The sequence below is a fragment of the Poecilia mexicana genome, unplaced genomic scaffold, assembly GCF_051168715.1.
Source record: "Poecilia mexicana isolate PSO_F unplaced genomic scaffold, ASM5116871v1 scaffold_10, whole genome shotgun sequence".
NCBI lineage: Eukaryota > Metazoa > Chordata > Actinopteri > Cyprinodontiformes > Poeciliidae > Poecilia > Poecilia mexicana.
Genome location: NW_028263379.1, coordinates 11,028,221 through 11,043,324, shown reverse-complemented (window position 1 = coordinate 11,043,324; position 15,104 = coordinate 11,028,221). Strand labels below are relative to the sequence as shown.

General features: G+C 37.5%; 1 protein-coding gene across 1 annotated transcript in view; it reads right to left on the bottom strand.

Annotated features, from left to right (window-relative positions):
• Positions 1–14,878, bottom strand: part of fgf13a (fibroblast growth factor 13a) — a 31,923-nt gene extending 17,045 nt beyond the window's left edge. The window contains exons 1-3 of the mRNA XM_014984621.2: positions 13,615–14,878; positions 10,008–10,118; positions 2,353–2,456 (exon numbers count right to left, since the gene is read on the bottom strand). Of these exons, the coding sequence (XP_014840107.1) occupies positions 2,353–2,456; positions 10,008–10,118; positions 13,615–13,804 (405 nt within the window). The 5' untranslated portion in view covers positions 13,805–14,878. The remainder of the gene's footprint in view (positions 1–2,352; positions 2,457–10,007; positions 10,119–13,614) is intronic.
• Positions 14,879–15,104: the final 226 nt, after the last annotated feature.

Sequence of the window (15,104 nt, the reverse complement as noted above, 5' to 3'; positions counted from 1 at the left end):
GTGTGCGAAATACGGTGCAAATATAAAAGAGCACATACAAAGCACTCAGGGCTGCAGGCTTGGTCCTATGCATGCTTGGGCAGGTAACAACAAAAACACTGGCAGACAGCATTGTGCGGTTTTGTGCCAATTAACCCATTCAGTTTTACACAAGTTCTTACAAGGAATATGTGTGTTATATGAGCACTTGTCTAATCTGAGATGGGGCTGGGGGATAAAAAAGTTTTAAAGGGTAAGTAGATTGTTGGACGTTTCTTCAAAACATACTGTCTTCAAAATGAGCTGGAAGCTAGTGAGGTGAAAAAAAGCATTCGCATTTCAACAACGTGATAAAATCACAGCACCATATGGAGCCCTGGCATGATGACTACAGAGGATTCAAGGTCTTGGTGGTCTCATCTAATATAAATGTCTCATCTAAACTTTTCCCCAGTCAACATCTGAAAATACCAGCAGCTTCCAAACTGAGATCAGTCTCATGTAAATGTACCCCAACTAAAGTTTCATAATGAGAAACTTTACTTAGGCTCTCTAATTTATCTAAATTAGAGAACAGAAATACACACGTTAATTTTTCCAGCAGGATCATTCAATTTTACATGTCAGAAACTTGGTGAATGAGGTATGGAGGAGCTTAAAAATGAAATACTCAAAAAAACGGACAAGAAGCATTTTGGGATTTGGTTCGTATGTATAAACCTTCTTGGCTGCATGATTAGATCACAACATTTTGTAGTGCCAGCATTATTGTTCTCTTATGCAAAATGTGTCATCACATGTGGATGCACATTTAATTTATACATGACATATTGCAGTTTTTAGTATGTACAAAACAAACAAGGGAAAAGAAAGCTCTCTCACTCTTTGAATCCTTTAGTTTTCCACAAAGCAGATATGTCTGGCAATACTATCAACAAGCCAACAGAAAACTAACACCATTGCTGTGGTGGTGTAGCAACAGATAGTGCCAGCTGCCCTGCTAAGGTTGTGGATAAAAGTGCCACTGCCAGCAGTTTCTGCCTGTAATAATACTGTTTGCAAATACTTTGCATGTTCAAAATTATTTTGTCAATTGTCCCAAAATATGGGACTGTTCAAATAACTTCATCATGTTAGAAAATGTTTAAGTTTGTTGAAAAGTAATGTGTGTATAGCTGTAGTTACGTATCTCATTATGCAAAATAAACCTTTGCTCTTTTCAAACTTCTTATCTTATTGGTACCATACAAAATTATAAACCTTTTCACCTTTGGTGTGGTTACAACTGCAACCTTTTATATATTTTAATTTTAAAGTTTTTGTGTATTCTTCGTTGTGCAGAATCTCAGGTGTATGAAAAAACATCCAATGTAACATTTAATAAATCAACATAAATGGGCAGATATTTGTGTGCAAATTCACTCAGGATCAAAAAACATTTTGGAGGCATATAACACTGAACTGTGTTACCATGGTGATCATTATTATATTTAGATATAAGCAGGGAGGACAAGGAGGGATTGCACTGCGCAACACAGAGTGGGTCATAAGGAAAGAACATTATATAAACTAAACTTTGAGAAGTTAAAGTTTAAGGCAAATTGGGTGAAAACAGCATAAAGTACTTTTTATGCTGTTTTTTCCAGTTTTTCAGATTTTCTTTAGGTCTATTGGGATGGACGTTTTTAATTTTTTGGTGTATTTTTTTTTAACTGTCTCAAAAAGAAACTAAGAATATAAAATAAAGATAAAATCCAAAGAGTGTTTTTCTGTTTCTAGCTCACAGAGTGCTCATATTATATAATCAATATCTGACAGCAGAAGTCGTACAATAAAAAGTCACAAGATTATTAGATTTCAGATTTTGTTTACGTCTGTGCTGGTTGCAATCTGTCTGAAGACCTTTTCCTAAAAAGAAAAATCATTGGTAATTTGACTCTTAAGCCTGTCTGTCAGTGGTGAATGTGTGTGTCTGCATGCCCTCCGGTTGCAAATCCACCGAGCCTGTCAGTCTTGTTAGGGACGCCAATCTCACAGTGGCATTTGCGGAAAAAAAAAAGACTGACATTACTTGGCCGGTAACTGAATTATTCATAACCTTGCACATTTAATCAAAGAAGAACAGCCAACAACCACCATTAGAGATCTCACAGCTTGATTGGATTATACAATCCTTGAACTATTTATTGTCAAGATAACAGCAAAACGCTGTTATTTTTTCATCGGGCAACCTTTATTTCTCTTCTCACTTTCTGTCCCATTCGTGTCACCTAAACCAGACATTCACTTTGAACACAGGTGGACTAAAACCCTCCTGGGTAACAAACACATCCATGTATAAAGACTCACACTGACACTGAGTGAAACACTCACCGACGTGTACAGGTAGCCCTCACTGTTCATTGCTAGATAGAGTTTGGTCTGCACCCCTTGGATGGCCACCACTCGCAGTCCCACCGGAATGAGGTTGAACATGGCTGAAAACAGAAGCACGTTTATCACTTGCAGGGAAAATACAGCATTTTTAGAGTAACTAAAAGGGATACACAAGCAAGATAACATTTCTGAAGCTATCATATGTAAACTGCTTTGTCAGAGTTCCCTACCTAAAATGTTCCATTTCCTTTCAAGATAAGGGAATATGAAAGAATAAATATTTCACAGACCATGTCAATGCAACAACCTACAAAATATACCAGCTTTAGGAAGAAAGTATTGGTTGACTATTTGACTGGATTTTCAATTTTTTGTTTGTTTTGTTTGTTTGTTTTTAAGAGTGATGTAATTAAACACATTTTGTGTCCCAAGGATGTATTTCATTCAACTTAACATGTATGCCAATTTGTGGATCTTTTCGTAAAACACATCTAAATTATATAAAAGAAAATGCCACTGAAGAAGCTTAAATACCTACAGGCATGGTACTACTTGACTTGTTATTGGTTGGAGCCAATAACAAGTCAATAAAAAGACAAGTGCTATTTATTTTCCCGAACCCCGAGCCAAAGTGGTATATAGGGAATACTTAGGTAATTGGCTTCTGCAGATGTGCTGAAATGGTTTTCACTCTGCATATTTAGTGTTTGAACTATTAAAATAAGAAGTTAAAAGCATTTTTTCATATCACACAAACTAAATATCAGATTAACCACTGCTAGCTGACAGTCGCTACTCTGAAAATTACTTAACAGTGAATCACTCTAAATTCACTTCAACTAACCACTACACACAGGATAAGATTACAAAACCATTAAAATATAATAATGTCTGTCTGGTTCCAGACAAAGCTGCTGGAATATTCTTTGTGGCCGCGCCAACATTTACACAAACAATAGTCACTTATATAAACCCTGTGGATTGAACTCAGGCCAAAATACACACAAAAAATAAATAAATATAAACCTGTCTGTGATTAGGAAGCTGGATATTGGTTTTGTGTCTGAAAGGAGCAGCAGCAACCCAGCTGGTCACTGAGGTATATCTCCACCTAATTAATATCCGCTTGTTCAGTGGTGTGTGCGTGTGTGTGTTTGTATAACTTACTCATATTGAAGTCAAAGGTTGATTATAAGAGTCCACATAAATACCCGTCTCTCTAACAAAACAAACTGCTTTGTGGTGAGCCGACGACTGCAGGGACTTATTAATGAAAAGCCTGACGTGTTTTACTATACTGGGTATGGAGACAAACATAATAATGCTGATGTTATTTTAAACAATCCCTTTAAGCTTATGTCCATGTATGTTCTTTTTTTTTAACGTAAACTCTACTGAAGCTCTGGTTCAGTGTATCCTCACTATAAATATCCACATCTCAAACACTTCTGGGTGAAGTGAACTATAGAGGCTTTTTGAAGGGTCACTTTATTTGCTCTCTGTGTTTAAGCGCAGCAGACACTGTTTGCTTTAAAAAAGCATCAGCCAGAAGAATGTACTGTATATTGTATTTACTTTACAGCAGCTTTGAGAGATTAATTTGACTTTAATGGGAAATACATCCATTTCAAGCACAGTCATTTCCAGAAAAGGCTCTGTTCTTATTTATTATTTTCTCTTACAAATTATGTTTTATATGTATATTGAAATGATACATTTGGATCACATTTCTATGTCTACAACAGAGCATTTGTCTTTTTTTACTCCTCAGCATCAATAACATAAGATAGAAAATCCTTCAAGTTATTTTTGACAGATGTAATGGACTGTGGCTTGTGCAATCATCTGCAGTTAAACAAAGAACTACAGTAAAAATATATTTATCTATTCTCACCAAAACAATTTTTCCCAGGGAGTAATAATCCTTGAAGACAGCAGGGTTGAAATGATCCGCATGTCAGGATTTGCTTCTGAAATATTGTTCATCTTAGAAAATGAACACTGTGAACTGTTTTGTGTTGTACAATCAGGGTTCATTTCAAGATTTTCAGTAAATAAGTTACAATTCTTGACTAAGTAACAGGCAGTCCATGCTTCTTACTGAGCATGATTCATGTATACATAACTTGCTTTGTACACTGGCGTGCAGTGCAGTTAGAACAGGAAGGAGGTCATCTCAAAACTATTTCAACAAAGTTTTGAAGCGTAAAATTGGTTCTGGTAGACTGAAGCAGTCTACCAGAACCAGTATTCAGTTCTTCAGCAACATGATCTGAAGTATTTCGTCTGTTGAACTGGACCAGAGTCACGAGCTGTAATCAGTCACTATTGATAGATACAGACCTCTGCTGACCAGGAACTCGCCACCAGAGTTTTGGGGATGTTCTGAACCGTCTTAATGGTCATAATTTAACCCTTGTTTAACTTCTTTTCATTTTTCCTACATCAAAAAGTTCACTTGTTGCCCAACATAGTTTGCCCACTGAAAGGCAAAATAATGAGATAAATAGAGATATTAACACCACCTGTCAGAGGTCATAAAGTTATGATTGATATGTGTGTATGTCCAAAGCTTCAGGTTTGATGTTCCCTCACTTGCTTGTCATATTGTATTAACAGTTCTTTTCCTTACATAGGCACCTTCCTCACGTCACATGTCTCCGCTCAGATCTTCCCCTCGGTGCCTCCAACACGATCAGCACGAACTGATCTGCTATCTCCCTCATTTCAGAGGGATTACCAGCCGGAGCACTGATGGAGATTTTTACAAGTGGGTGGGGGGAAACTCAATTACTTTCTGGCTCCTTGAAACACCTGAGCACACTGAAGAGCGACAGGGCTGCCGCCTACGCACGGACAGCCTGCTGCATGGAGGAACATGGATTGAGAAAGAGAAGGGTGGCCTGAGGGACAGCTTTCATGATCATCTCTGTTCCACCTACTCGCAAAAACAGTCATGACCGATTCAATGTGACGATCAACCTGAACCTCCCAACAACAGCTGCAGTTCAAACTAGTAGCTGTGAACTATAGTTAGCATAAACGTCATTTTTAACTTAATAGTATTAGAGCAAATGTTGAAGCAAGACAAATAAACTGGACTGACTGGAGTCAAAACGGTTTTGATTGATTTTACATATTTTCAATGAACAACTTTGTAAATGTCTGTTGAAAAGTTGTAAATTTGTGAGGGGAAAAAATCCATTATTGAAGGCATTAATTTTCAATATTAAAACTAAGGATCTTAAAAAAATGTTAAGAAAAAATTCAGTAGTTCACTGAGATAAAATCAGAAATGTGTGCCTGTATCACAGAAGTCATTTTAGGTTCAAGAAGTAATTCTGAGATACCCATCTGGAAACTTCCCAGAGTGTAAGGAGTACACTTTTCCTGATTTCCTAATAAAAACTCATGAGAATAAATAAGTTGATAAACATTTCCCATAATCATGTCCCGAGTTTAAAAAAAAGTAGTTCTTCTGTGCTTTTCTAGACCCTGTTTCTGCTCTTCCCTCTATGCCTGCACTCTGTTTCACCTCAGTCACCTCGGACAAAACCTAACTGTCTTCCGCTGATACGGCCTCTTTCAATTTGGATAGAATTATCTGCTAAATGCATAAACATATAGCTTACCAAAGCTAACAAAAAAAGGCATAGAGGCAAAATGTACTGCACATTTTTACACTAAATTTCTAACTTCTTGTTGTAGCTAGCTGTGTTGCAGTCCTGTCACTAACGTGAACAACTACCGTGTGTCCCCGAAAGTAAGACAGTGTCTTACTTTCTTTTTATCCCCAAAAGCCCCACTATGTCTTACTTTCGGGGTATGTCTTATATTGGAAAAAAATTGTCGAATTTTTTGTTTTAACCATAAAACGCGGAAGTGGGCAGGAGGCGGCGCTCATTAAGATCAGAGGGAGGCGGCAGACGCGGCGACGCATGGAGAGGGGGACGGTGCGGACGTGGGCAGGAGGCGGCGCGCAGCTAGATGAGAGGTGTTTCCCCGAAAAGTAAGACATATGTCTTACTTTCGGGGTACGGCTTATATTAGCCGACCCCCCTGAAACTCCCGATACGTGTTACAATCGGGGGTGTCTTACTATCGGGGAAACACGGTACAAGAAGAGGATAATTGGTTAAAAACTGATTTTTTTCATTTCTTTTCTGCTCTATAACAGTGTTACACTTATTATCTCTTGGTTTTCTATAAAATGCTGCTCTTTGCCGCTCCTTCTGCAGAGTTAGGCCATTTTCAGGTAAGAAGCGGAATATGCTGCACCTGACACTTTGTGTGTTCAAACAGCCTTAAGCAGCTAAATCATTCAGCTGCCATAATGAGGAAGTTGGCATGGAAACCTGCTATATTATAAAATGGGGGAGTAAAGTTGGAAAGGAACCAAAATCTGATTAAGGGAATAAGATTATGTTGGTGAAGCTTATGTGGTGACACCTTATATCTGGTATAACAGCAAATCCAACCTAACACTCAGGAATAAAAGACAACATTTTTAACTTTTAAATATTGTTGCTGCTCATATTGCAACACCAGGCTACTGCACTTGATTCTAAGGTGAAAGTTTGGGGCTTTAATCCCCAGTAATTTTTTTCTTCTTGCCAGTCACGATACACTGAGCTGTACTTTACGACTACTGTGCATTTAGCTTAATCAAAAGTCCACCAGAAAAGGTTTGGTCTTAGGGCTGAGAAGATTTTTATGAGTCACAATTCAGTGCAAAAGTAAAAGAAAAATTGGATTTTGTATTGGTTCCATGCTAGTGATAAAGCACAAGACGATGTAGGAAAGAAAAAAAACAAAACAAATATCTGATAATCAGAATAACGTATTCGAATAAGGGACAAACAATATGATAATTATGTTTTTGTTTTTTATGCAATGAAATATTGCTTCCAAGCTTTTGGATTGTGTACAGTGCAACAAAGTTAAGCACAATGAACATGAGATTTTAAATGTTCATTACTAGATTGTCATCCTATGTAATTCCACTTGATTTTAATTTCCCTTCATTACTCCATCTGAGATTTCTCCCATTGAACTTGATTCCTCCAGCTGAATTTCAACCAGGCCAATCAGAAGGAGGAGCTGTCAACGATCTTGATTTTTTGCCTCGTTTTAGAATCGTAGTCGGCATATGGCGGTAGTTTTAGCAAAGGCAACAAAGGAAAAGAACAAAACCATTCAGTCCATGTTGGCAACGCTTCCAAACATTGAATTAACATTAACTGCCATCTCGTCTGGCTCCGTCCTTCTCTCTCCGCTTGTTTACAGGGATGCCGTTTCCAGTAAGCATCACCGTGCCATCGCCTCCAGAAAGAAATAATTTCTCAATAACTGAGGGTCCCTCTGTGCGAAACACAGCGTAGAACAACAGGCTGGTTTTTATCTGGCTCGATCATTACTGCTTTTTTAAACAGTCTGGTTATGGGACTCTGCAATAACATTAATAGGTTAAATTTTGGAGTTCAACAAAGTTATAAGATTGAAATTGTAAATTTAAAAATAGGATGAAATTTATCTGTAAAGAAATGTAGCTTTTTTTGTTTGTTTCAATAGTTTTTCAGATGTTCAATTTAAGTAGTTGTGATGCAATGCAACTGAATATTTGAGTTGAGAAAGAATACAGTAGCATTTATTTAGCTTTTCCCATCACATCCCCTCCTCATAAAAAAGAAATGACAAACTTCTTTGCTAAACAGTCAAACAGGGGAGAATCTGTCAGCTCAGCCAGCTACTGAAGCAAAGATCAAATCCTTCCTCGTATTTATCTGTGCGTGTGTGTGTGCTCACATTTGAGGAGGTCCTCTCCCACCATCACAAGACAACACCAGCTCCAAGAGGACTGCACTCTCCGTCACCATGGAGACAAGCGCACCCAGCGCCTAACAACGCTATTTTTGGAGCAGCGCAAAGAGCTTCACTCCTTCTCCTCCATGTTCAGCAGCTCTCTTTAATTTTCTTTTGACAAACTACTTTGTGCTGATGCGGGCCAGTTATTATGCAACCTAATAAAACACTGAGTCCAAGTAAATTTAAGGTGTGCTATGCTTGCTAGAAAACGAGGAGCGTTTAATAGGTGGCGTATGCAAGATTAAAACACTGAGACATCCTTTCTGTGTCTTTATGCCAACTTCTGCTAATTGGTTCTCTGTGTTATGTTTACCTTTCTTCTCATTGTTGCAGTCTACTTAGCATATATAACTCTTAGATCAAATATCTATCCTTTTGCCAAATTGTTCTTTTGAATAAATCAAATTTAATTAAGTCACAAAGCACTGCACTGCCCCAGCATGCAAGATTTTTATTGTTCTTTCTAATTTGGAGGTGATCCATTTCTGCTGCACTGTTAGCAGACAAGTGGCTTTGCTGTTTTTCCTCCACTCATCTCCTGTTTCAACTATTAAACAAAGAGCTGGTGGGTGTTGTGGCTACGACAGGAATGCATCATTGCATGCTGTAAGACAAAGCTCTCTCTTTCTGTCTTTCACACAGAGTGTAGGAGAGGAAGATGACGGTCGTGACCCAAGTTCAGGTTTTTCAACAGAGTGATTAATCAGAGAAAATTAAAGTGCTTCTCAGTAATGAGCCACTTGAAGTGTTGAAACAAACTTTTGTTTTGCTCCGTATAATGACCTATTTACTCAGTTTGAATGCTGCTGAATGCAATGAATGAAACACTGAAAATTGAACTGTCTCTCTGCAACTTGAGCAGAAAGTTATGTTGTAATTGATGGGTTGTTGGGAAGTGTAGCAACTCCAGGGATGCCTGTGGTGCATCCAATTGTAGAGATGCACCAATCAGGCTTTTACCGGATGATAAAGAGTTCCAGGTGTTCCTTAGATTTTGACACGACAATTCAAACTTTGACTAAATATAATTTATTTTCCGTAAGATCTGAAACATAAAAATTAACAAAATATTCTTTAGGTTCTTCAATATTGGTAAGAGTTTGGAAACCATTAGGAAATGGACCAAGTGCAAGATTATCACCATCTACAGCTCTGGAAAAAATGAAGAGATCACTTAAAATGATCCGATTCTCTGATTTTACTTTTTATAGGTATATGTTTGAGTAAAATGAACATTGTTCTTTTATTTTATGAACTACTGACAACATGTCTCTGAAATTCTAAGCAGAAATTTTAAATTTATTTTCAGAAAATGAGAAATGGTCAAAATAACTAAATAGATGCAGTGCTTTCCGACCTCAAATAATGGAAAGTAAAGAAGTTCACATTCATTTAGAATCAACAATACTAATGTTCTAACTCAGGAAGAGTTCAGAAATCAACATTTGGTGGAATAACCAGGCAGTTTTTAATGGGGATCAGTGCAATGGTCTCAATTTTTTTCCAGATATTTCAAATCATATTTTTATTAAATTGAAAGTAAAGTGCATAAAAGTACATAGTATCATTGTGCTTATAGACTAACAAATGTAAAAATTCTTAGTTTTGATGGCTTTGATAAATAAGAGAAAATATAATTTCCCTCATCAGAGCCATTCAATGTAAACTGACTGATGGTTTTTATAGAATTGATATAGATACGGTAACGTTTAGTGTGGATCCTTATTCTGTCAACTGAATGCATGTAGGAGAGAAAACACCATTGAGACAGAGATTTAGGAACTTACTATAACTACTGTCCTCCTCTTTTGTCCCATCGATGGTTCCATCTCCCTGCAGCTGCAGGTGGAAGCCTTGTCGACTGTACAGCTTCGTTACAATCCCCTTTAGCTGGGGCTCTGTGGAAGCACAGGAGAAACAAAAACAGAAGAATGAAATGAACACTAGAGTTACGCAATATTTAGAAAACATGCATTGCTAAATGAATATTGCAGTGATGACAGTGGCTGCAAATAATCCACATTTCTTTACTTTCCTAATATTTTTTTAAACACCAAGGTCATCGAGTCACGCTGCACCTCAAATTCTAATATTGTCATAAGGTGTAAGAAAAAGGTGTAAATTAATTGTACTTAAAATATACCAGCATAACAAAAATAGCATCCAAATAGTGTTTTGCAATTGTGGTTTTTTCACCGTGTTGGTGTTAAGATGATGGTTGTGACTGAATATATTGTGCAGCTCTAAAGCGAATCATTAATATAAATAGCTCTACAACCAGATGAAATGATAAGTGTCAAATTTAGCTGGAGCTGGGAAGCTTAAAATGAGCAAATTGATGATTTAGATTAAGTTAGACAGCCAGTCACATTTTAAATCCCAAAATAAAAACAGCAACAATCCGAGCTGAAGCAATCTACTTGCTGTGGGCTTTTCTATGGAAGGAATAAAAAGCATTTTCACTTATTTGCATGTATTTAGACTTCCACTTTAGCTAAAGTCATAATAAATTATTAATCAACTGACTCAATGTATATAAGTATGATGTAATTATTAGGAACTCATTTGACTCTGGATGTTTTGGTTATGAAATCAATGAGCACTGGCGAGTTCTTTGTTATTTCTACTATGAAACTGAACTAAAAAGGGAGCCCCGGCGGCACGGCTTCAAAGGAAAAAGACCACAGATGGACAAGAGCAAAGACTATCTAAACCAAAACTGACCAGGGCCACGGACATGTAACACTCCAGCTGTCAGAGACGGGTGACGATTTTTCCATCTCACTTGTCTTTTCCTCCACTTCTTCACTGACTCCATGTATGATTAAACACCAATAAATTGACATATTATGTTTTATCAACAAAATACCTCAAGAAAATATGAATGTGATCAGAATATATATTAATATTACTGCAAGAAGAATCCTAAAATTAGGTTTAACCTTTCAACATGGTTCCAAAATTGAGACATAACACATTGCTTTCAGCTTTTTGCTTTAAATATGCAATCAATAAAATGCCATGCATCACACTGAACTTAAAGAGGAATACAAGGAAATGTGGCAAACAGTAGACAAAAAGCACACTTAATCTTATTTGGAAATATCAAATTCGGAGGGAAGCTGAATCTCAAATTCTTTAAAAATCCAGATTTATACAAGAAAAAGTATAAATCAAGGTGGTGAACATGTAAAGTCAAGATAACTGATAACCAAGTTTCACCTTGTCCTTGTAGAATTAAATTGGCACCTAGATTTGAGTCTAATCTATATAATTGGATCAAATTGGTAAAAATCATAACACATTTGAGTGCAATTGCAAAATAATTTGATGTTTTGTAAAAAAAAACTTGAGATTGTTGAGAACTGAGCCCACTAAACTGAACAGAATAAAATGAAATCAAATGGAAGCAAATTCATATTTAGTGATCATCAGTATTAAGTCTGTTATTTATATCTTTAACCAAGAAAGATTGCAGTCATTTCTTAGCTCCACCTGCATTGAGAAAGTCCACACTAAGGCGCTTCACACAACAATAGCAGGAATATTGTTGTGATGTAATCAGACTGGTCCATTAGCACGTCATCACAGCTAAATTACTGTAATCTTAATCTCCTGTTTTTAATTCGGTCACATGTCAGATGTTCACATGAAGGGGAATATGACGCTGTATTTATTCCTGTTACTGCTGTGTTACATCATGAATGTCCAATTAGAGCTAAGTGCCCTCCATTATCTGGTTACTGTCTCTTCTGGAGTGTTTGTTTTTTTCTTAGTGGGCAACCACACCTTTCATCTATTCTTCTGTCTTACTTGTAGTTAAGTGAAACCATTGTGGATTTACTAAAGTTACCTTTGCAACCCGTTTGCCAAGAATTACATTGTGCTTTAATTGTAATTGTAAATGATTTCATGTTTAATTGAGTTACTGAGCTCTAAAAAAAGAAGATGTATATATATATTTTCTTTAAAGTCTGAAGACCAGCTACTTCTGAGACTGAAAATTATTTAAACCTCATCAGTTTCTCCATTTAAGGAAAATAATGGATGGTGTAAACATTATATAGTGAACAGTTATATAAACAATCACTTAATCAAATTAATCCATCCCTGAACGTCCATGCAGGCTTGCAGAGGGGCTGGTGCCTATCGCCAGCAGTGACTGAACGAGAGGCAGGGCACATCCTGGACAGGTTACCAGTCCATCACAGGGCAACACAGACACATGAGACAAACAACCATCCAATTTACAGAAACCAATTACCCCAACAGTCATGTTTTTGGACTGTAGGAGGAAGCTGGTTTATCCAGAGAGAACCCACGGTCGCATGGAGAAAACATGCAAACTCCATGCAGAAAAACTCCAGCCTGGGATTTGAACCATGACCTTAAAGGCATGTAGTGTAACTGTTAATGTAAAATTATTTTAAAATGAAAAAAGTGTTTCAAATATAACTGCAAAAACAAAAACAAAAACAAAATTTAAAATGTAAACTTTGATGACAACTTTTGCACCTATACACACAAAACAAGAAAAGACACTTCTGGCTTTCAAACAAACAAAATTATTTGCTCAATTAAATCTTTTCCCATCCCATGTCAGATTAAAAACTAACCAGTTTCTTTATCCCAAAAAATAGGTGACTGTGATGCATCAACTTAAGTAGAATTATAAATGAAAACAAATTATTTTCTTTCTGTAGTGTGATCTGTTTTGTACGGCCTTCAGATTTGGATAATGGGGACAAAGCTAACATTTCTTGGATGCAGATCCAACTTTTTCAGTCATCTTCTCAGCAACTTGTACAAAGTTTATTACAGTCTATGTCTTAAATACAGCTCTTAATGGAAGAAAAGCTACTGAACAATCGTGGGTATCCTGTTAAACTGCACAACAGACCTCGACGCTTGGCAGATTCTAATTTACTTTTTTAAAAGCAAAAATACAAAGAGGAAAATATCTATTTTTTTAAACATAAAAAAAAATCATATTCAAGTATGCTGCTGATAGAGCAAAACAGGTTTTTTATTTTTGCATGCATCACTGATGGGAGCTGATCGAGGGGAAATCAACCAATTCCAGTCGCCAGGTGCTTCTCTAAAATTATGGAATTAAAAACTATTTAAAAGTTTGATTTTGTCACAACAAATGTGAACTAACAGAAAAAAACCTATTATTATACATTTAACCCTCAGCTTAGACACTCATCGTAGAAGTTAGAAATAAATGACTTAGAATCAGTGCAATCATTTTGTATAAACAGAAGAATCATCTGGTAATTTTCTATGCAGAGGCTCGTTAAACACTGCATGCTTTTTATGCAAATTATCTTATTGCTATATAGTTCTCAAAGGCGAAAAGGAGGTCAGAGAACAAGCATCCTGACAACAGACCTGGTCTTCTCCTTCGTCTTTTCTTGGAACCAAAGAGTTTGACCCGTGAGAAGACATTGAGCCGGTTGGGTTTCTCACAGCTTCCTTTGGCTTTGCTGGGGCTGCTAACGCAGCGGCAGGCATTTGACTTCTCCCGCTCCCTCGCCTGCCTCTTCTGCCTGATGAGGGAGCTGGCGATAGCCGCCGCCATAGCCAGTTTGGCAGCGGTCTGGGGAAGAAAACTTCCAGAGAAAAGTGGATGAATCCGGAACGGCGGATTCTGGCAGGAAAACTTCCAGGCGCAGCGCTACAGAAAGTCTGAGGCAACTACGATGGTGCTCGAGATGAAGATTTCGCAAAGTGCATCAAACGGTGAAATGAAATAGTCCCAGAGGGGAGGTAAAGCCAGCTCGCTCGAATAACCTCCTAAAGGATCATTTTCCACGAATCCATGCGTTATTCAGGAGTTGTCCAGTGTATCTCCGAGAAAAAAGTCAAGTTTGATAAACAAAAATTAGACGGTCGAGAAGAAGATGCAAAAAGACTTTCACCAAACCGCGTTGCGTGTTCTTCCAGCAGGATCATCTTTCTAACACAAAACAGCCCAAACCCTGTCTCAGTCAATGGGTTTGCGTTATCCCACTAAAACACCAGAGCAGCGCACATGCATAGTAACCGGTTTGGTGAATGAAGCGCAGTGGGAGGAAAACACCTGTTTGCAGACGCCTCTGTGACTGTTCCCCTTAATCCCTCACTGTGAAAGTGCCGCGGAGAGAAAGACACTTAAAAATGCACAGCAGAGGGACGTGAATGAATCCGGTTCGTGTTGTTTGTTTTCCCTGTACAGTTTGCTAGAGCGATGCGCCCCATGTTGAATCAGTAAATAGGCGTGAAACGCAAACCCAGCGAGCCGCGCCGCTCAGCGCGTCCCCACCTACAGCAATCTGGAGACTGAGCAGCGGGGAGGAGGGGAGACGGCCGGTCCGCGTAGTACAGACACAAACACAGACCAGAGACACCACTAACTAAACACACGCTGTCATGTGACATGTTTCATCTTAAGTACCAAAATAACAAAAAAGGCGGGGTGGGTGGGTAGCGAAGTGAAGAAATCCAAACGAGGGGTAAAGAACATCACCGATTGTTTTCTATTAAAATGGCAAACAGCTCTAAGAGTAAAACAGTGTAGCAAATTGTGATTGAAGACGATTGTTAGCCTTACACACCGCCTTAATATCTTAAAGAAATGTCATGATATGTAAAAATAGTAAGAAAACGGGAGATTTTACTTGAACACATTTGTGGATTTATAGTAATTTAAAATTCCTTTAAAATTTTGTCAAAAATTTAGAATTACAAGAAGCCAGAAGAATAAAACTAGAACTTTAAAAAAGAAGTGCATTTCGCAATAATGAGATGTAATAAAATCCACCATAAAGGTTTGATTCTGCGATATCCAGACATCACCAGGTTACCTTCACTTCCCACTGGACACTTTTAAAAGACTAACC